Here is a 22,893-nt window from a genome sequence, read left to right as displayed (position 1 = left end):
TGCTTCCTCTGTACCTTGTGTGTGCTTAGAATCTAGCTGTGTTCTTTTTTTTTTTTTTTTTTTACTGAATTGATTGTAGTGACATTGGTTAATAAAATTATGTAGGTTTCAGCCCTAGCCAGTTTTGCTCATTAGTTAGAGCATTGGCCTACAGACTGAAGGGTCTCGTGTTCGATTCCGGTCAAGAGCATGCACCTCTGTTGCAGGCTAGATCCCTGGCCCCCTTTGGGGCGCCTGCAGGAGGCAACCAATCGATGTATCTCTCTCACATAGGTGTTTCTGTCCCCTTCCCCCACTTCCACCCTCTCTGAAAAAGCAAAAATATCCTTGGGTGAGGATTAAAAAAAATTATATAGATTTCAAGTGTACAATTCTATAATACATCATCTGTATCTAGCTGTGTTCTTAATGTATAATCATAATTCATTTGTATTACACTCTTAAGGCAGTTTCTCAGCCTCAGCATTTTTGGCATTTTAGGCTGGAAAATTCTTTGTTGGGGGTGGGGGAGCTGTTCTGTGCATTGTAAGATGTTTAGCACCATCTCTGGCCTATATCTACTCCATATCGGTAGTTCCCCCTTCCCCCCAGTAAAAATATTTTATTCCCCTGGATGGCAGAATCACCCGGTATTGAGAACCACTGTTCTAAGGCCTTTGAAGACACAACTGTAATGTCCTTTTATCCATGTATAATCGATATCAAGGCTGTTTGGAATGTGTTCTATAGACCAGCAATTTTCAACCTTTTTCATCTCATGGCACATATAAACTAATTACTAAAATTCTGCGCACAACAAAAAATATACTGTATTTTTGCTGATCTGACCCAAAAAAGGTATAATTTTGATTCATTAATTCTTTGTTATGTTGGCCATTGTCTTTTTTTTTTTTACTTGACAATCTAAGGGAGATGAGGTCAGTGCCCTTGACTAAATGTTTTAAAATTTTTTACTGTACACTGGTTGAAAATCACTGGCTTAGACCATCGCTGGACCATGAACCATTGTTACTAGCCCATGATAAGATAAATATTTAAGTTGAGAGTAAAAACTAAGGAACTTTTTAAAAACAATTTAACATTACCACGTTTGTTATCATATTTTACAAAAACATTGGTCTGCAATCGATTGAAAACTTAAAAGAAAAGGGAAAACTGGACCTCGGCATAGTTTAAGAAGCACGCATCAGATTGATTCTGGAAAGTGTGATCAAAGTTGCCCAACCCAAAAAAGGTATATAGGCAGCAACAGCAACAACAGAAAGGAAGAAGAGGTACTTCAGCTGGTGGAGGAGGTGGTACTGGGGTTTCATGACTGAGATCAGGAGCAAAACTGGAACCAAGGATTTAATAACTATTATGATCAAGGATACTGAAATTACAGTAGTGCCTGTGGTGGTGATCAAAATTATAGTGGTTATGATTATCCCAGGTATAACTATGGAAACTATGGATATAGACGGGCATATGCAGACTGCAGTGGCCAACAGAGCGCTACAGCAAGGCGTCTAGAGGGGGTAGCAATCACCAAAATAATTATCAGCCACACTATAGGAGGACATTGTAGAAAACAGGAGGAGATTGCTAAGATAACCCATCTTGCAGGATGACACAACATTGGTCTTCTTTTGCTCTAAGATATTTATTTTGTAAAAGACTTTCTAGTGTACAAGATACAACTGCCCAACTGTATATAGCTGCCAATTAGTTTTCTTTGTTTTTACTTCGTCTTTTGTTATCTGTGTTATAATTCAATGTAACTTTGTGTTTATACAGATTTTATTTGATTTCATGTTAAACCTCAAATAAATGCTTCCTTATGTGAAAAAAAAAAGTATACTGCTGACCGTTCTTGAAATTTCCTCTTTACTTGGTTTCTCTCACTCTAAGGGTTTCAGATTTTCCTTTACCTCTCTGGCTGTCCCTTTTCAGTCTCTTTTGAGGCCTTTAACATGTTGGAGTTCCTCAGGAGTCTCTCTGAGACCTACTCTTCCTCACTCTGTAATTATTTTCCCCAAAATAGATAATATCTATCTGTAGCTTCAGTTAGTATCTTTATGGCATTCACTCTCAAACATGTGTATTCTATCTCAGTCTCAGTTAGAGCTCTGGATTTTTATCAGTATATGGCTATCTCATGATCACAAAGTGAGTTCAAAATTAAATTCATTCAGCTGCCCCCTGCACCCTCCCTAAACATGCTCCTTTGTGTTGTCTCTCTCAGGTGATGCCTGGGTACTTTCTGTAACTCCTCTCCTTCCTTCACCTCCCATTTCCAGTCAGTCACACAATAGACTGTCAGTGCTGCAGTCTCCTTAGTATCTCACACCTGTCCAGTTCTCTCCGCCTCCCCCATAGCCACCTTCCTTCAGGACACCATTATCTCTTGTCTGAATTGCTCCCTAAGCCTTCAGCCTTGCCCTTCTCTAATCCATTCTCCACACTGTAACTGGAGCAATTTTTATAAAAAGGCAAGTCTGATCCTGTCACTCCACTGGTTAAAACTCTTTAGTAGCTCTCCTTAACTCCTTCCATAGCTTACTAGCCCCTATGTGGTCTGGCCCCGGCCAAACTGTCTTGCCTGTCAGCCTGTACCCCTCCCCCATGCTCTGGGTTCCAGCCAGCCTGTGCTATTTTTGGGTCCTCTAATTTGCTATGGTACTGTCTTTTACCTACTTCTATATCTGAGGTTGTTTGTTCACCATCTTTTATCCAACTCCTCCCTTTAGGCCACAGCTTTTTCCAGGGTGTTTTTGGCCTTAGTGTTCCTCCTATGTTCCAATAATTCCTTATGTTCTTTTACGCATGATTACATTGTAATATAATTGCTTATTACAGGTCTATAGTCCAGTCCCCTCTCCCCCATGTCTGTACCCCCAGAGGAAGAGACCTTGCTCATTTTTGTCACTAGTGTATTTTCTGCTCCTGGCATGGTGCCTAGCTCATCATACGAGTTTTTAATAAATGCCAAGAACTTGATTAATCTCAGTTGTAGAACACTTAGGCAGTTAGACCCAAGTCCTGCCCTCAATATGCTTACAGTGTATTTGAGAACAACACTGCATTTGCACGTCCCAGAGCAATATCGTGTGAAGTATAAGGCACATCGTGAAGCAAAGTAGCAAGGTTAGGCAATATGGGGAAGCAGCCGATACATTGAAGGAGTACAGACTTGAGCCATGTCCTTTAAAAGTCAGAGCAAGTATGATATTTATAGTTCATTACTAAATCTATGTAGATCCTTTTAGATCCCTTCTTAATCTAAGAAAAACCGCTTGTATTGATTTGAAATGGAGCTAGACTCCAGAAGTATGGGGAAAAGTATTTTGCTTAGGTTCTTGTCACCTACTATCTGCTTCACTGGGAAATGCCACCCTGGTATATGGGTGCTGTTAAATCCGTGTTCAAATTTAAAGGCATCAGGTCGGTATAGTGTATGTAATGTGTAGTGTGTAGTGTGTGTGTGTGTGTGTGTGTGTGTAAAACAACACAGATACGCAGAATGAAGTGGCATCTCCCTTCATTTTAGACGCCCTCCCCCAATTTTACTCCCTCTCCTAGAGGCAGTCACTGGGAAGAGATTGACGTGAATCTTTCCAGACCTCTTCCTAAGCACTTATACACATATGTGTTTTTGACTCTGTGAACTCTATAATGTATAGATTTATTTTTCTGTTAAAAAATGATCACACAAGTCATTGTTCTTTGACTTTTTTCTTGATGTATCTTGGGGGTTTTTCCCTGAAAGAACATATTGATAACATTTTATCTTTTAAAAAGATAAATACATTAGCAAAGTTCTATCTAAATAAGCCCTGTAATGGTAAGTTAGCATCTCTTCCTCAGCAGAAAGAAGACTCTTGGGCCCACCAAACAAAGCTGGCTTTGAGTCGGCCATTACCACTTATTGCTTGTATGGCCCTGGTCCTCTTAATACATCTGGGCCTTGGACCCTAAACTCTGTGAGCCTTGGTACCTCTGCCTGTAAAGTTATTTCCTTTATAGCTTTATTGTCAGGGTAGCATTAATGTGTATAAATATTCTAACATAGTACCTGGCTCACTATCAAACACTCTATAGACGGTGTGTGATTGGTATTGTTATATTGCCAAAAGACACTGCTATAGCTCGGTAAAAGGCAAAAATCTTTAATCCATTTACTTTAATCAAATGTTTATATATATTCTCTTATCTTAAACTTTTGTTGCTGTTGAAAATAGTTAACACGCCTTAGATTATGCTGTTTTGTAATTACCCATTTTGAACAGTGTTTGTTGATAAGGTAGTCAAGGGGACACTTAGAAATATTTTTTTTATTGGTGAACTCATACCTTGGCTGATTTATACTTACTTTTTATCACATTCCATCAGAGAGGAGCTGATAAATGTTCTACCACGTCTATAAATCTTGTCAGTTTCTTATGTGTGATATACTGACTTGGAAAAACAACCATCTTGATAGACACAATAGAGGATAGGATGTTGGAGGAAGGGAAGTGGAAGAAAAAATGAGCAATAATGTTAGCAAAATGCTGCCCAGAACTTAACAGAGAATTATTTCAGAGAGTACTTCTACCATGATTCAAACACGACTTTTCTCGGAGTTCCATGTGATTTATTACCTTTGATAATATGTCCATAATTTTTTACAAAATACTCTGCAAGAAACTTGGGTTTTGCTTTTTAATAATTAACATGGTATTCTTTCAGGTTTTTCAAAGAAGTTAGAGTAGACAGCAGTAAATCCCTTCCATACAATTTTCCTAATAGTGTGAAATTTGAGATTGAAAATTATTATAGATAATGTATCCAGTACTCACAGGTTTTGGATGTGACTTTGCGCTTCGCTAATAGCTCTGGCTTTAACACAGTATCTTCTCTCTGGGCAAGTAATAGTTGGGAGTCCTATTCTTATTCCAGAGTGACTGAAAACTGACATATAAAGATACACACATCCGTAGTTGCTGTACTGTTGATACATGTATTTACTCAAATTTATCCACAACAATATACTTTTTTTAGAAGTGCTTTGATTTTTTAAAATCTATCTAGAATCCTGTCATGAGGGAGAAAACTTAGCAAGACTTAAGCGCCTTTTGATAATGAATGGTTACTGTAGGATAAACCTATAATTAGTATGCTGCTAATCCACACATCAGATAGATTCAGTCAAATCTCAAATATACATAGGAGAATTATCCAAATTGAAGATTATTAGTGCATTCCAGGGACATTTCCATGGTGACCCACAATGACTTTTTTGCCTGACACTTTTTTCTGTAACTGGACTTTTCTTTCCACAAAACTCTTTATTGGCTCTTGCTTTTTTGTCTACTACCCAATTACTTTGACTTCCTCTGTAACTCTTCATTTAAGCAACCAGTTGTGGCTGTGATGAGATTAGAAAAAGACAAGGAAGACTCACTTTACTGAGGTACAGATTTTCTGTAGTCTGATTGTTGTTTATCTGGGTATAGAAGGCTGACCATATGATGGTAAATGACACAGAGCTCAGCTGTTCAAAATTCAGATTTGTCTTATAAGTGATAGTGGCTCCAGGTAGATACTGTGTCAACATAGAAGAGAAAGATAATACTTTATTGCCGCAGTCCAAAGATTGAATCATTTTCTCCAAAAAGGAATTTTTTAAAAAATTGAATGGGTTGAACTTGTAGTTGAGTAATTCTGTTTTTAGCAACTCATAAGAATTTTTTTTTCTTAATCCTCACCTGAGGTTATTTTTCTATTGCTTTACAGAGAGAGTGGAAGGGGGGGTAGAGATAGAAACATCGATTGGTTGCCTCCCGCTCTCGAGCTGGCTGGGGCCAGGGATTGAGCCTGCAACCGAGGTACAGCCCTTGGCTGGAATCGAACCTGGGACCCTTCATTCCACAGGCCTACGCTCTAACCACTGAGAAAAACCAACCAGGGCAGCAGCTCATAAGAATTTGAAGGGAAAGATAATTTAGAAAGATAGACAGGAACAAAATAAAAGACATTGTTTACATTTATTACTTTAATTATTCAAGCCTTTCTCAGATACTTTTTTTGCCCCTTTTGCCAGTGGACCCTTTGCTTTCTGCTCTCAATTGCTGTTGTCAAGGTTTGAAATTTTCTCAAAAGGATTGCCACCAATTTTGTATTATCTAATATGTCTCTCTGTGAAAGAATCAAAAATAGTATATATGTAGATACAGCAGATTTGAATGTATTAAGGTAGTTATTTATTTGAATCAGAATTAGACTATGTTAGAGTAGGAGACCTTAGAAATGATGTTATCTAACATTTTCCAAATTTACTTAAACTTAACAAACATTCTTACAAAGAGATACACCTAGTAACATTCCAAGGAATACAGTTTGAGAAACACTGATCTTGTCCATGTCATTCTTATTTTATAGATGATGACATTGGGGCCCCAGAAAGGTAAACAGCTTATTTAAGCTAATGTCACAGTCGAGGCTGGGATCTAGATTGCCTACTCCCAGTCTGGTGTCCTTTAGGATTCTTGATTCAGCCACTAAAAATCATTTGATTTATTATTGGGGCTTTTTTTATTCCAGATTTCACAACTTGGGTGTGAAGCCATGCTTCCCATTGTTTAGAGTAAGCTTCACTATTTTCTGGAGTCTGAGTCCTTTTGTTTGAGCACTTAATGGTGATTTTTAGATTTCTTTGTATGTGATATAGGGTTGTATCTCCAGGTGCTTTCACCATCTCCCATTAGAATTCTTACTGAAATGAATTCTTCAAATGTTCAAAACTTTGTTACATTTATTAAACATTTTTCCCAGTTACCTTTATTTTCTAGGTCCTTGGAGTTATGTTTTCTTCCCTTTGTCTTTTGCTTTGCATGCATTTTTAAAAATTAAGACTTTATTTTTAGATGGCAAAATTTAGATAAGATACAGCGATTCCCATATACCCCCTACCCCCACCCATACATAGCCTCCTCCTTCATCAGTGTCCCCTACCAGAGTGGTACCTTTGTTACAATTGATAAACCTACATCTACACATCATAATTACCCAAGGTCCATAGCAAGTTGGTCAGAAGTACAGGCTGTCTCTCATATGCGCCTGGGGATTGAACCCACAACTTGGGTATGTATGTGCCCTGGCCAGGAATCAAACCCACAACCCTTTGGTGCATAGGACGGGGCTCCGACCAACTGTCTTTGTTCCATTGTTTTGCCTTTGCTCCTTTGTCAAAGATCAGTTGGCTATATTTATGTGTGCGTGTATTTTCCAAATGCAGTCTTGAATACTCCTAATTTTTTTTTCTGCTTTGCTTTTTGGTTTTGGTTTTAGAAAAAAGCTTTTGGCCTTTTGCTTTTTCATAGCTTCAGTAAATTACACTTAAACTATAGCAGTAGCCTCTTTGCTGTCTTCCTGGCCTCCAGTCTCCTTCCTTCCCATACTGGAATATTTCAAAGCTTACTATTTGCAAAACTGCCTGATTCTACCGGAGAATATCAGAGGAATTGTAGAATCTCAGCATTGTAAGGGATCTTGAAAGTCTTTTAGTTCACACACTTGTCTTTTGTTTGAATTTTCTCTCCATATCTTCCAAATAACTTCTGCCAAGTTCCATAGGCTAAGCTGGAATTCCTCCAGTGACAGAAAACTCATTCTCTCCCAATGCGGCAGTCCATTCTTTGGACAACTGTAAGTTGAAGTCGAATCTTCCTTATGTTAAGGTAGGATGTATATACTTGTAGCTTCTGCTACATGCACCATACAGAACAAGGATCATCCTACTTTCCTATGAAAATCCTTTAGGTTTGTGAAGACACTATTTTGTCCAGAATAAACTCCCTGTAGATTTATCTTTTCTCTAAGTTAAATCTCCAAACTTGGTTGGTTCCTCCAGCCAATCTTTTTGTAACTTGATTTTTAGCCCTTTACTATTTTATTCACATTTCTCTGAACTTTAGCATTTGTTTATATTCATCTTAAGTTATGAAACCCAGAAATCAGCTTGAGTACTTAAGTGTGGTACCTGTTATAAAATAGACCAGAAATATCCATCCTTTGTTCAAAACATCAATCTTCTTCTAATGCAGGCTGAAATTGCATTAACATTTTTGACATCCACATTCTATCTTGACTCATATTGAATTTACTGTTGAGTAACACCCGCAAGTCATCTCTCACAAAGCCATATCTCCCCCAGTCGTACTCAAGTGCAGGAATCTTACATTTACACTTGATAACTTTTATCTTGTTATAATAGCTCTTTGCTGATCTACAACTACAACTTGTCAAGGAATAAAAAATGTTTTCTTACCAGCTTATGATTTGAGACTATAAAACATATACACTAAATAGAATAAAAACCTAAGAACTCTTAAAAAGCAATTTAACATAGTGCCAGTTGTAACTATGAATGATGTTTTTCATAGTGTCCTCTGGCCTGCATTAGAATCACCTAGGGAGGGGCTTGTTAAATATTCAGCTTCCTTGGCTCCACTTTAGACTTAATGAATCTGAATTTCTAGGAGCGGTGCCTGGGAATCTGCATTTGAACAAGCTCCATTGGATGTTGGTGCTTGTTGAAGTTTGACAACTACTACTATAAGTATTGAAGGATAGAGCCGAAAGACATGATTGGAGCTAGGTAGTATTAATGGTTAGATGTGATCAGAATTAGGTGCCATTCATTAAGGAAGTGATTTCTGAGAAACAGAAGAACATGAACTGATAATGTGAGTAGAGGTTCCAGGTATAGGAAAAGAAAGAATAAGTTGTCTGCTAGAGAAGACAAGATGTTGGTTAGTCTGAAGCAGAGGCCTTGTAGAACAGCAAGTAAAATGAGTTTAAAGCTAAGGGATGTAAGGGGGAAAAAGAAAGGAAAAGCTGTAAAATTCTGAAACCAGTGAGGATACTTGCTGCCAGGTGGCAGCAAGGCAAGACCTGCAATGGAAGCATGATCTTTGTCATCAAGAATTCACGAAATACCAGGCCACACCCTGTGAGGGAGTGTAAAAGGGTGGGGGTGTCAGCAAAGATTAGTTTGGAGAGTTGCTACACATACCCCATCTTTAGTTCTAGACTATCTAATGAGAAGATCTATATTAAATCTCAGTTGACTAATTTGGTTATAGACCAGTCAGGTGGTAGACATCTTGCACAACTGCTTAGAGATCAGGGCATTGGCCCTTTTCACTTTATCGTAACGGAACTCAAAGTGCTCTTGGTAATTTAAAATTGGTGGGACAACAGCAAGTCTCTACTAGACAAAATGATACCCAGGGAATGGCTTATCAAAGACCTGACTGCCCAAATGAGATCAGAAGTTGTGTTTTTAGTGTTAAGTGTTTCCTTTTCATAAAGATTTGATAAGTGCACAGCTATGCAAATGTAGATAATAGCCTGTTTTAAATGCTGATTGACAGTCTTTGAAACAAACAAAAGGCTCCTCCTGTATTATGAGTTGATAGAGGGTACACTCCAAGTCTTCATTGCTTGGCTGGAAAATTCAGAACTGTTTCTTAAATCATATTGTACTGCTAAAATGAAAAGTTGAATAGAACTAAGAAAATACTCATGATTCCAGGAGAAATTGGAACTAGGCATATTTTAAAATGAAAGATCAAACATTCATATTAATTTGTGATTTTATTTTCTACAAGTGCATGCACTACATAAAAATAAGCATTCAGCCCAGCTGGGCGTGGGTCAGTGGTTGAGCATCAACCTAGAATGCAAAAGATCGAGGTTTGATTCCCGAACAGGGCATGCGCCCGGGTTGCGGGCTCAATCCCCAGTCAGGGGCATGCAGGAGGCAGCCAGTCAATGACTCTCATCATTGATGTTTCTGTCTCTCTCCCTCTCCCTTCCTCTCTCTGAAATCAATAAAGATATATTTACCCCCCCCCCCCAAAAAAAAAAAGCATTCAAATCTGGTTTGCATAACTGCAGAGAGAAGCTTGCAAGACTTGTGAATATGTCCTGACTTGCCACTAGTCTGTTGATAGCCTCACTCTTTGGCAAACTGTCTGGTGAATCTCTCTGCATTTGAACTGGAAGCTATTTGGGATTCCCCTTTAAACATCAGTTATCATTCAAAACCCACTTCACACTTCTCCCTTTTCATAGATCATGTTGCCTACAAAATGAATTAAACGGTTCTTATCTTGATGTTAATTTGAGATCACTTCTGATTTATTATTCTGCTCACTCTTGTGTAAAATTGGTGTTTGCTATCATTTTTTTCCACTTTTGGATACCTAAAAGTTGACTGACAATTTTTCCTCAGTGCAGCTTGCCTCTGATAATATATCAGACAACCAAAGAAAATTTCACTGTTTTTTAAGATAGACCCTATAGACCTTAGCAAATACAAACTTGTCACTTTTTGGATAATGTTTGAAAGATTGCAAATAATAAAGATTACCGTTTATTCATTTTGTTACAGAAGTAAGGTTGTGTATTTTTCATTAAGCTATTTTAAGAAAAGAGGTTAAATTAGTCTATTAAGTAACAAGTATTTTCATGTATCACTTTCATAGAGGGGCTGGATAAGCCTTATTATATTTGATAAGGTCTCAAATTTAAATTTAAATTTTTAGATCAGAAACCATTTCAAGCTATTTATAGCACACACCTTAAAACCTCTTAAAGTTCTCTCCACCAAAATGTGTATGATTATAATCACTGATATCAATACCTGAAGCTCAAAACAGTATTCCATATCTAGTACATTGCTGGGAGAATTGCTAATTCAAGTGAGAGAGCAGTAGCTGGACGTGAGGTAAGAAGGCATCTTATACTAACCTGTCCCAAACTAAGAGACAAAGGATGGTCTGTGGTAATCCAGCACTGCAAATACACTTTTGGGTGATGCTCCCAGAAACATCCCCAGTTCATCCCAGTAGAACCAAGTAATCCCAAGTGAGTACCAGCAGAGCAGGGTATGTGCTCCCTAAGAAAGGGGAGTGGCAGCTTTCTAATATCTGGTAGTTAGGGGCTCAGAATGGTTGCAGTTGGGTAGATAAGGAGAGCTTTGGAAAAGAAACATAAGTATGATAGAATAGATGGGGGCAGGGGGAAGAAGATGATGGAAGGATGTGTACATGTGGTACTGATAATCATGGTAGCTTGGTTTTTATGGATGAGCTGCGTATTGAGCCTAAATGAGCTTGGAAAGCTTGAGAAATAGGTATGAATTGACTGCCTAAGGCACAAGAGAAGAAGGCAGGATTGAGTCCAATAGTAACCCTCCCAGAAGAGAGAGGGTTAAAACCATGGAGAGTAGCGACCCACCAAACACTAGTCGAGTCTGTGAAAACGATGTGGTCCGTCTCTTCTACTGCTCATTTAATTTAGAGCTAGACGTTCATCAATGGGTACTGTAGTTTACAATACTTATATGATAGTAGAATTAGATAAAGTATTAGATGGCCACAACATTCACTCTCGGAAAAAATTTTGTAAGCAAAATAACATTTATTTTCAAGCTTTACAGTCACTTAATAGTTCTAATTTTCACATGCCAGTTGGGAGTCTGGCTCCATTTCACCACTTCTACAGCAAGGTGATAAAAAAATAAGCTAATATTACTTAATAGCCAATATTTATGAGCTCTAACTAGCTGCCAGAAAGAATGCTAAGTGCTATATGTTCATTATATTTAATCCTTGTAATAACCTTTTGAGGTTGTTGCTTTTATTACTTCTAGCTAGTAAATAGAAGGACCAGGATTTGAATCCAGGCAAGCTGACTCTTAAAGGCCCTTACTATTAACACTGTACATAAAATTGAGTATATTTAAGACCAAAAAAAGTCCTTTATTTTGAGATTACGTCCTTCCTATGTTTTGATATTAAAATATATTTTATATGAATGATGGTGATAGATTTTTGGGCAGGTTTGATTTTTTTGTTTAAGAAATCTTTAGTTTGCAAAATAAAAACTGAGCAACTCAATGACCGCACTACTCCCTAGGTTTTTTGTTCTGTTTGTTTTAAGTTCTTTTGCTAGTTTCTGATACCAAAGTCTGAGAACCACTGGTCAGAAAATTGGAGCTATTAGTAATTTTAGCTCTAGAGATTTTTCACTTGATTTCTTTCTTTTTTAAAATATATCTTTATTGATTTCAGAGAGAGGAAAGGAGAGGGAGAGAGAGAGATAGAAATATCAATGATGAGAGAGTCATTGATCTGGGGATCAATCCTGCAACCCGGGCATGTGCCCTTACCGGGAATCGAACCGCAATCGCCTGTATCCTAGGTCGATGCTCAACCGCTTATCCATGCCCAGTCAGGCTTGATTTATTTCTTAATGCATTTAATCCAGTCATTCCTCACCTATCTGGCACCTGACTACAATCATATGTTCATCATTTTGACAGGTATCTGTTGTGAAGCATAATTGAAATGCAGCTTTGTGGTTCATATTCTAGAGAATCATTAAACATACTTTCTGGCAAGGTGTTTAGAATGAGATACAAGCCTTCTATTAAATTCTTTACAGAATATAGTCTTATAGTGAGATTCCAGTGTCTCATTAACCTAAATCCTTAGGAAACAATGGCGTTACCATTTGTTATGCTTATTTCTTTGGCATTTTATATTACTTGTACCTTTAGTAGTTGCTATTACTTAATGATATATTAATAAACATTAATACTTTTCATTGTCAGTAACATTTGGAGAACAGAATGAGAGTGAACAAGAATAGCCCTGCTAGAGAGGAATGAGCATGAGCCAGATAAAGAGGCTGCCTGGCTTACTTGCTTTTCCTAACTGTAATCTTCCCTGGATGATTGATTTATCCGTAAGTTGCTGGTGACTTTAGTATCCTTGTTGGTGATTCATTCAACAGTCTGTCTTCACAGTTCTTTGACTTCCTCATTTCCTTCACTCCTTCTCAGCCGCCACTGTTTGGTCATACCTAGCACTTTGCCATTACCAATAACCACTTCTAGGATCTCAGTTTTAAGCATCCTGCTCTCTAGCCACCTTCCATTTGTTCCTTGATTACTTCTAGCACCCCTCCCATGCCAACTCCAGCAAGTTTGATCCATGGGACCCTCCAGTTAATTTACTCTTTCACTTCCCAGCCTTTTTTTCCCCTCTTCCCTTTACCCAGCTTAGATTCCATGGTCTATCCCGTTTATCTTCCTTGCACACACCCTTAATGGTCTTGCCCCTCGCCCCTCATCTATGTGTGTCCAAGCCCCAAGTGTGTCTCAGCTACCTGCCAGAAGTATCAGTACCCAGACTATTAAATATGGCTGAAGAAAAACACAAAATCATGGTGTCTGATCTCATTTTATATATGCATAATCCATAGACACAGACAATAGTGCAGTGAAGGCCTGGGGAGGAGGCAGGAGCAGATGGAGGGGGTTAGTGGTGTGGAGGAAGGACATCTGTAACACTTTGAACAATAAAAGTAAATTTAAAAAAAAACAACAAAAATCTAGATCTCAAGTGGGCCTTCAGTATGTCTGGAAGCAGTAGTTCCTGGATTTCTCTAGTCTAGTCCGTTTACTCTCCTGCTCTCTGAGATGACTGGTTTTTCTTCTCCATTCTCCTCACACCTCTGACATTGCCTCTTCCCTTCCATCTTCATCAGCAGCCAGTAACCTGGAATCTTTACTTCCCTGAGAAAATAGAAGCAGTCATCTTCTTACCACCAAATGTAACATATTCCAAGACTTCATTTACTGCTATATTCAAATGTAATTGGCAACTTATATTCCAAAGCCATATATATATAAATCTATTTTGGATTATGCTTTTTCTACCACCTTCCTTTATGTTGTTATAACCTCGAGTTGTGAATATGTTTGTGCCTCATTCAAATAAAATGAGGTATTTTTAAGAAGATGATTAACAGAGCAGTTAGTAAAACAAACAAGTAATTGAACACAAGAAATTAAAGAAGTGATGCATTGTAACTATATTTGATTATCCTGTTAACCCACAATGGCTCTTACATAAGCTATAGAGGAAGAAGAAAAGAAGAAAATGACTTAGAAATGAAGATTAAAGCCCCAAACTTTGTGGGAAATGGAGGAAAAACATTGTGAATAAATCATGTGATAGTTTTGACCTCACACTTTGAATGAGATATGTAGATAATAGAGTTGAGCCATAAATATGTTGATTTCAAATTAAATTAATATTATTTACCTCGTGTTGCTAAACTTTAAGATTCTGTTTTGAAAAAAGATGAGATGTTTAAAACCAAAAGAAGTCAAGATTCTTATGTCAGCCTTGATGACATTTATATTTGTAGAGTTGAGTAAGAATCTATACCTTATGTAACGGTGTGAGTTGCTTATATAATTACAGCAAAGAGGAGAGTCCCTCAGTGGCCTGGACTTCATATGCCAAGTTCATGTAGGATGGCATCTGTCTGCTCAAGTACATTTCCCTACACACCTTCCCAATTCCCCACATTCTTTCCGAATCTTCACATTGTTCCCCACTATCATCTTCTCATCCCTCATTTTGCAGATGGTTAAGCCCCTACTTCACATAGCATACAGAGCCCCACAGGCATAACTCGGCTTACTTCCTCTTCTCCAGTTTACTTATCTCAGAAGAAGAGGTTGCCTTGTACTCTGTCTCCCTGAATCCCTCCCCTCTTTTGCCAGAGTTCCTGAAAGTGTGATCTGTCTGTTCCTGCTTATGCTATTTAGCTTCTTTCCCATGCCGCATCTTGAAATGATCTGACTCGATCTAAGGCCCTGTGGCCCAGATCAGCATGAAATTCCTGATTTTTAAAAGCAGTGTTCTTTTTCCAGACCTCATCTTCTACCTCTGCAGCATGTGTCCCTGTTGTCACATTCCTCTGCTTAATGCTTTGTGTGTCTTTTCATGTGCCCAGAGCAGACATTCAGAAGTATTGAACCAGTAATTCTGATATCTTCTGAGTGTTCAGCCAACATCTTTAATGGACAATACTGCCTGAATCTCAAATGCCTTATAGCCAAAAACAAAGCTATGATTTCCTCTGCCCCCCTCTTGCTATCTTCTTGGTGATCTTCTGATCATATGTGCCCAGGCCACATACCTTAAGGTCATCCTTGACACCTCCTCTTTCTCTTATTTTCATCCTGAGTCTAAGTTCTGATGAGTATCTCCCTCATCTTTCTTTCTTTTCCAACTGCTATTGCCTCCAACTATTGCCTCTTTTCATTCCTACTTTCTTGTCTGGATTACTTCAGTAGTACATTTAGGAGTTTTTAATTTGGATTCCATGAATAGACCTCAGGGGATCTAAGAATCCCCTCAAAATTGTGTGCAAGTTTTTTGTACCTGTGCATTTTTCTGGGGAGGTGCATTAGGCTATTCCATGGGAAAGAAAGTGAGAGATACAGTGAGAGACTGTAACAATTTAAACAAGCCAGTTTCACTCATTTCTCCATTTTTTTTTTTTTTGCCTGCTCTTTGCTATTTAGTTCCCTAACCCAGGGCACTGATCTCTGAGTAGTGAGGGAGCATGTGAGACATACCAAAAAAAGTAATAGCAATCAGTACAGCTCTGCAGTCAGACAGTCCAGCGGCCAAGAGATCAGAGGTTCCCTAACATCAGAGCCATGCTTTAATGTCCTGGAGAAGCTCAGGAGAAAGCTGGGGCATCAGTAGGGAGGTGTCCTCCTGAGCCCTCTGTTCCCATTTGTTCATGTGCTTCCAAAGAAATTGGAGGGATATGAGAAGCTTAATTGGTGAAAATCCAGAGCTAGCCAGTGAGGCAGTGTCCCCAGAAAAAGGTTAAGAACATTTCTTCAACTAGACTTCCACCCTCTGCCTCTTTGTTCACTAATCCTTCCTCCATTCTACCACCAGACTTAGTTTTTAAACACATATCTTATTGTGCACCTTCCTTGATTAAAAACCTCGGGGTTTTACAAAACATATTAAAAACTCCTGGGCATGGTGTCAAGGCCTTCTGTAGTTGGGAACTTGTCAGATTCATCGCCAGGCACTCCCCTCTCCTCACCTCCAAGGCTGAGCCACAACAGGTTACTACTGGCTGTTTTGAGAGGACAGTTTCCTTTGTCCATACCTTTGTGTGTTTGATCATTCCAGCCTCTCTCTTAAGGGTTCCATTTCTTCTCTGTTGCCCAACCATGAACCTCTACTATCCTTCAAGGCCCAGATGGAATGTTACCTCTTCCTCTATGTCCATCCCTAATTTTCTGCCATCACTCTGGCAGAATCAAGTCTCTCTTGGCTGCGTTCCAAAAACATTTCATGCATATCTCTGATAATGTCATATTATATTATAGATAACCTTTTTTAATTTCCGTCTTTCCTACTAAACCAGGAATGCCCTGCGGGTAGGGATGGCCTTTTTCATGTTTGTATCCCTAACACCTAGTTTCATGCATAGTCCAAACAGGAGTTTAATACACTTTTGTTGAATGGAATTACTTATGAAAAGTTTTTATGACTCATTTAAAATTAGAGACCAATGCTTATTTAATAAGTCAGAATAGGCTATAATAATAATGGTAATAACAAAGTCTCATTTCCACTGCTTATTCAAGTAACTGCTTCCTTTGTGGAAGTGGATTTTGAAAATCTTCACATGTCAGTTGTATATTTTTGATGTGCTTTTTGAGATCCTAAAAGAATTATAGTTCTAATGCAGACTAGAGCTTCTGTGACATTTCTATTGATGTTATATTGAATAGAGTCTGTCATTTCAGAGATCTGTATTATATATAATAAGTTCCATGTAAATGTATCTTATCTCTCTCAAACTTCATTGTAATATTTTGTGAAATGTTTAGTTATTTTATAAGATCTGGGTCAATTAAAATGAGCATTTTCCACATTTTAACAGAGTTACAGAGTTAAGATTCTAGTAGTTATATATTATGTAGTTTGTTCTACTAAATTTGCAGAGTTCAGCTATGGTACACCATTCCATAAATTAAGAACTTTAAATAAAAATTTTAAAACAGGCTTCTCTCCCTCATTTTCTTTGAGTTTTTTAAGGAAAGGAATCCATAATTTACTTATTCAGCCACTTATCGAGTACATATTATATGCTAGGCACTATGCTTCATGTTTGCAATTCAGGATTGATGAGACAGTAGCTGCCCTTGAATAGTCCACAGTCTAATGCTGAAGAAAGTATATACACAAATTATGGCAATTTAAACTTTGGAGAAAAGGAAGGAAACTCGTCCTTTGAGAACCAGTGTCGATGTTGAGAATGGATGTGTCTACAGATAAATATGTAGATACAGAATCAGGGAGCTATAGGGAGCCCATAGTCTTTAAAAAAAAAAAAAAAATGAAGTAGGAAGGTAGGTCATCTTTAGGAGTTAATGGCATGGGGTAGCACTTGAGAAGAATGGTGAACATCTGGACAATTACTAAGGGGAATGGGAGATAACTAACAAAAACAAGTAAAGTATGCCATGCAGTATGGAGGAAGTAGTGATGTGGAACTGAAATTGGATGGTATTAAATTGTGAGGATATCAGCAGAGTGGTATAAAATTCTCTGGCTGTGCTCTGTGACCACTGTTCAGGTGCAATAAAACCATGTTGTGTTCAGGGCTTGTGGGATGGGTATTCCAGGAGTATAAGAAGGCCAATGAGTTGAGAGTCCTTGAAAAAAACTATGGCTTAATATGGAAGTATCATTGGGGGGAAGTTGATAAACTTGGAGAAAGTTGAGAAACTGGAGATGAGGATAAGGCCTGGTACTCTGTAGGTACTCAGCAAATCTTCAGTTTTTCTTTCTGTCTCTCCTTGTACCTATTTCACCACCACCATCACCTGCCTCTGCGTGTGGTTTATATATAGGAATAGTTTCAAATCATCATGGTAGCAGTTGGCTTGGAGGAAAAGATTAGGAGGCAGGTTCCAAAGTCCTCACCAAATGTGCCAGTGACTTGGATGCTGGCAGGGCTTGGTGGTATTGACCTCTAAGTGAAGCGCAAGGCTTTCCCCCTCATCTCCTGCTTGAAGTGTGGGTCACGGGCCAAGACATTTTTTTGAGCCATGGTTCTTAGTACAGAAATCTGCTCTGTGATAAGAAAGGTTAAGACTAAGCCATCAAGGGTTTCCACTAAGTTCCCCTATTCTCCACAAACCTTACCATAAGCACAGATCTCATTACTTTCAGAGATTTAATAGGGCGTCCTTTTTGACATAATGATAGAAGTAATGATCTTACTGGCAATCCAAAAGGTCTTCCTCCTTAGAATCTAATATTTCTAGTAGAGTTGGTTATATCTTGTGATTTCTTTTACGTGAATTATTAAATGTGTTGTCATCATTGAAAACACACAATTTATATTCCATTTCCAGAAATTTTCTTTTTCACCTGTAGTTTTGAGTGTACCACTAAAATAATTTTTTATTTCACAGCATTCTTTTTTGGTGTAGGAGAAATAAAAAACTCATTTAAAAAAGTCATGCATCGAAACTGTAAAACTGCTAGAAAGGTGAAAATTCCTAGTGTGAGTAAACAGAAACAACAGGTCATCCTAATCTTAAGAAATGGAGTAATTGTTCATGTAGAATTGACTAAAGAAATCCTGGAGCATCTAGATTATTAGTCTTGTTATTTTGTTATTAATGATACCTTTATAGCATTTGGCAGTGCTTGCCTAGAAAAGAAGTTTCCTTTGGAACCTCATCTGGGTGGCTCTGAGAAAGCATGTGCCTCACTTGGCATTAGTCATGTGAAGCAGACCATTTAACTTTATCCACGAAGTCTGTAATATCCATCTGGATCCTATGGATTGCTCTAGACCATCCAACTCAGACATGTTTGCCCTTTCTTCAAGTGCTTGTATTGACAGGTAGACCTGTAATTTCTATGACTAAGATAGAGTTTCCATAGCTTACTGTATCATAGAGATTTGTGTTAGGTTAAATTTACAAAAACAAAAAAACACCAGATCTCTTTCCCTCCCCTGACTTTAAAGAATAATGAAAAATAAGTAATAGTTCCTAATTAGGTATTTAGTTTAAAGAGACCAAGTTAAAAGTATTTGTTCTACATGATAGTTCAAATATGCTTTTCCGAAGACCTCTAATTGGCAGCTTCCCCCTCAAATATTGGTACTGGTGTAGGAATTGTTTCTGAATTTTAAAAAAAAAAAAAAAAAGGAGCTTCACTTGTTCATTCTTGTTCTGTTCATGACACCTGGCTATTAATGTATGTTAATGAAATCACTGTATTTCTCATAATGTGCATACGAAGAAGAACGAAAACTTTCCTTTAGATGTCTTACTTGGATTTTAGTTGATGTAAGACTGTTTTCTTTTTCTTTTTAGGTTGCAAACATGTTAAAGGCATCCTGTTATATGGGCCCCCAGGTTGTGGTAAGACTCTCTTGGCTCGACAGATTGGCAAGATGTTGAATGCAAGAGAGCCCAAAGTGGTCAATGGGCCAGAAATTCTTAACAAATATGTGGGAGAATCAGAAGCTAACATTCGTAAACTCTTTGCTGATGCTGAAGAGGAGCAAAGGAGGGTAATGTTAATATAAGTATAATTCAGTAAAAGTTTATTATTACTTATATGATGAATGAAACCCAGAGTTATGGTGGAAAACTTGTTAGAACAATCTATATTTTGAAAAACTTCAGGGTAAAATTTATTTAGACCAAGGTATGTCACTCAACCCAGGATTATCAGGGATTTACGTGACGTGAGCAGATGTCATTACCCACATGTTCATAATACAAAGATTGTATAAGCCAAAAGTTTTACAAAAACAGATCATGAATATATTTTCAGGTGACACTTTTATTCCACATTACTTCCAGAGACTTGAACTCATCTTTTGGAAAGGGAGAAGTTAAATTCATAAAGGGACTTGTAGAATTGTGTTTATGTTACGTCCAGGGGCAGAAAGCTAGCTTATTTATCACTGTGTCAGCTCAGTTGTAGAGTGACAGGTATGAGTTGTTAGGTCTCAGAGGCAGGCTTGATTTGGGTCTTAGAAGAAAAATAAAAGTAATTAAAAATAAAACCAGAGTTTACTAATTATGATTTTATGTGTCAATTTGACTAGGCCTCAGAGTGCCCAGACATTTGGTTAAACATTATTCTGAGTGTTTTTTGTGGGGATATTTCTGGATGAGATTACCATTTGTATCAGCAGACTGAGTAAAGCAATCACACTCCCTAATGTGGGTGGGCTCCATCCAGTCAGTTGAAGGCCTGAATAGAACAGAAGATCTGCAGATCTTGGGCCTTGTCAGCCACCATAATTGTGCAATTAATCTCCATATAGCTAGCTAGCTAGATTGATAAATAGAGATCTAGGTATATAAATCTCTTTCTAGATATATAAATCTACATGTACATCTGTATATTTTCAGGTGACTAATAGGGTGGATCTTGGTTCTGTTACACTGGAAAACTTAGACTAATACACTAATATTACATATTTGTTTCATTGACAGAGTGTTTAAAAATAATGCCATGGGATTTTTGTTTGTGGCAATATAGTAGAGTAGGCAACTTGGAAACCTTCCTTCTACAAACACCTTCATATGCTGGGTAAAATATAATAAATCATTTCAAATGCATAATTGAGCTCTCAGGAAAGAAAAGAAGATCTCCGGAAATGAAAAGAAAACTCTGAAAATTAGAATGATAAAAATATGAGCTAAAGCTTTGGTTTTGGTAAAGTATGAGTTTGGGTTTTAGCACCACTTGGGGCAGAAAATGAGTCCTTGCATTTAAGGTATGGACTAGGAACTGGAACCTTCAAGGGGCTGTGTCCTCAATGAAAAGAATGGACTAGAAAATATCTGCCTACCAGCACAGAGAAATAACAAAAACACTTAACTGTCTACCTGGGTTTTGAAGTGGGAGCTGATGAATCTCTCATGGCCACTCTAAACTGTGGATCCTTAACTCATGCTTAGGATTTAAAAACAAACAAGCAAAAAAGCATTCTATCTATGGTCTTGGGCCTTGGGTCTATGGTCTATGAGTCTTGGGCTGAGAAAATAATTTTAAAATGAATCCTGGATTAATGATACCATAAGGTTGTTAAATATGAGCAAACCCCAAGGAATGCTCCAACAGCCCAGTCCACAAGAGATTCTCATAGGGGAAGCTGAAATAGTTTCAATGAATGGAAAATGTTATCATCAAAATGTAAAGCTCAGCAACTAGGTTAAACAAGCCAGTAGTTTCAGCTGAAGAGAGAAGTGATAAACAGAAGAATAGATCTGGAGAAATCACCCAGAATGTAGCACAGAGAGATAAAGAGATGGAAAATATGAAAGAGAAGTTGAGTTAAAAGGTTAAAGTGAGAAGTCCAAATAGAAAGAATAGTGTAGAAGCAATATTCGAAGATAGAATGGCTGAGAATTTTCTAGAATTGATAAAACATAAATACTCAGATTCACATAGCACCATGAGCCCAAATAGGATAAATAAAAATTAAGTTATTTTTAGACCCATTGTAGTGAAACAAGAATGCCAGAGAAAAAAGAGAAACATCTTATATAAACAAAAAAGAAATGATGATGACATACAAAGGGAGGTCCATATGTTGACAGCAAACTTTTCAATGACAGCAACAGAGATCAGAAAATGGTGAAACAGTATCTTCACAGAGCTAAGTGAAAATAATTAACTTAAAATTTTATAGCCAGTTTAATTCTCATTGAGCAATAAAGATGAAATAAAGATATTTTTTCAAGCAAAAACTAATAGAATTAACTAGTCCCAGAAGCTTGCTGGAAGAATATGAAGGAGAATGAAGGAAGTTGAACACAGAAGGAAACAGTGGGTGCAGGAAGCAATGATGAGCAGTGAAATCGGTGAAAATGTAGATAAAATCTGAAGTTTCTGCTTCTGGTAGTGGCAGATTAGGTAACTTGAATCATGCCTGCCACTGAAGAGCACCAGAAAAGCTCAACAAAATATTTAATTATTTTTTGCTTGAAGGAATCAAAGAACTGACAAGATCTAGGGGTAGAACGGAGGCCCAGGTAAAAAGGCCCTGGTTTATAGAGGCTCATAGAAAAAAGGTCACTGTTTTTCTGGAGATATTAGCCAGTTCTGGAGTTGGCTGCTAAACAGCTTTGCAGCCCTTTTGATAAGCTAGTGGGAGTACTGGGCAGAGATTAGAGCCTATGGCCCACAAAGAGGGAACACCTGATGAATGTGCCCCATTTTGAGTTGAAACACTGAAGGGCCACACCATAGGAGCAAGGATTAACTAGAAGTAGACATGGGTCCTTTTAGAAAAATGAAATGGCAAAGTTTCTTGTCACAAAATACAGCACATTGAAGACTTTTTCTTGAACAAATAACTGGGTGAAAATGTCATATTTTCTTTTTGTCCTTAGAAATACATTTTCTCATTCTTGAGTTTGAGAAAATTTATGTAGAATATCATCACCTGAAGGCATGTCGTAGTCTGAGATTTTACTTACAATGATCAATTTCACCATCTTCATTAGAGTCTCAAATGCTGCTATCTCACTCTTTGCATTCATCTTTGGATTCATATCACTGTGAAATATCTTTATCAATTTTCTTTCTTTTTTTTTTTTTTTTTTTTTTTGCCATTATGGCCAGAGAATTTAAAACATCTAAGTTCTCAACTGTGTTCCATTAAAACTAAAACCAGGCAATAAAAATGGTGAATGGTATCTCCAGACTTCTTTTATACCTTCTTGAAAAATGATGCAATACTTTGAACACTAAGAAAACTGAAGGATGATGTCATAGCGATACTTATTTCACTATTGCATCATTCTAAGCAGTTTCATCATTCTTTCATTTCTTATTGTCTTAATCTTTTTTTGGCATAGTTGGTAATTGATGAGTAATGATGAGATAATTTCTAGAATGTTGAAGTAGCATAGTATAGCTTAGATTCATAAAAAAATCCAATAGACCCATATGGTAATTTCCAGATAGAATAAGTGTT

The 22,893-nt window shown here is 37.6% G+C and overlaps 1 protein-coding gene across 2 annotated transcripts in view; it reads left to right on the top strand.

Annotated features, from left to right (window-relative positions):
* Positions 1-22,893, top strand: part of NSF (N-ethylmaleimide sensitive factor, vesicle fusing ATPase) — a 104,409-nt gene that overhangs the window by 28,937 nt on the left and 52,579 nt on the right. For both annotated transcript variants that reach the window (XM_016203910.2, XM_087826270.1), the window contains exon 9: positions 19,265-19,464. In XM_016203910.2, the coding sequence (XP_016059396.1) occupies positions 19,265-19,464 (200 nt within the window). The remainder of the gene's footprint in view (positions 1-19,264; positions 19,465-22,893) is intronic.

Source organism: Miniopterus natalensis, chromosome 17 (genome assembly GCF_054644295.1).
Source record: "Miniopterus natalensis isolate mMinNat1 chromosome 17, mMinNat1.hap1, whole genome shotgun sequence".
Classification (NCBI taxonomy): Eukaryota; Metazoa; Chordata; class Mammalia; order Chiroptera; family Miniopteridae; genus Miniopterus; species Miniopterus natalensis.
Note: the sequence above shows the minus strand (reverse complement) of the source record. Positions and strands in the feature narration are given on the sequence as shown.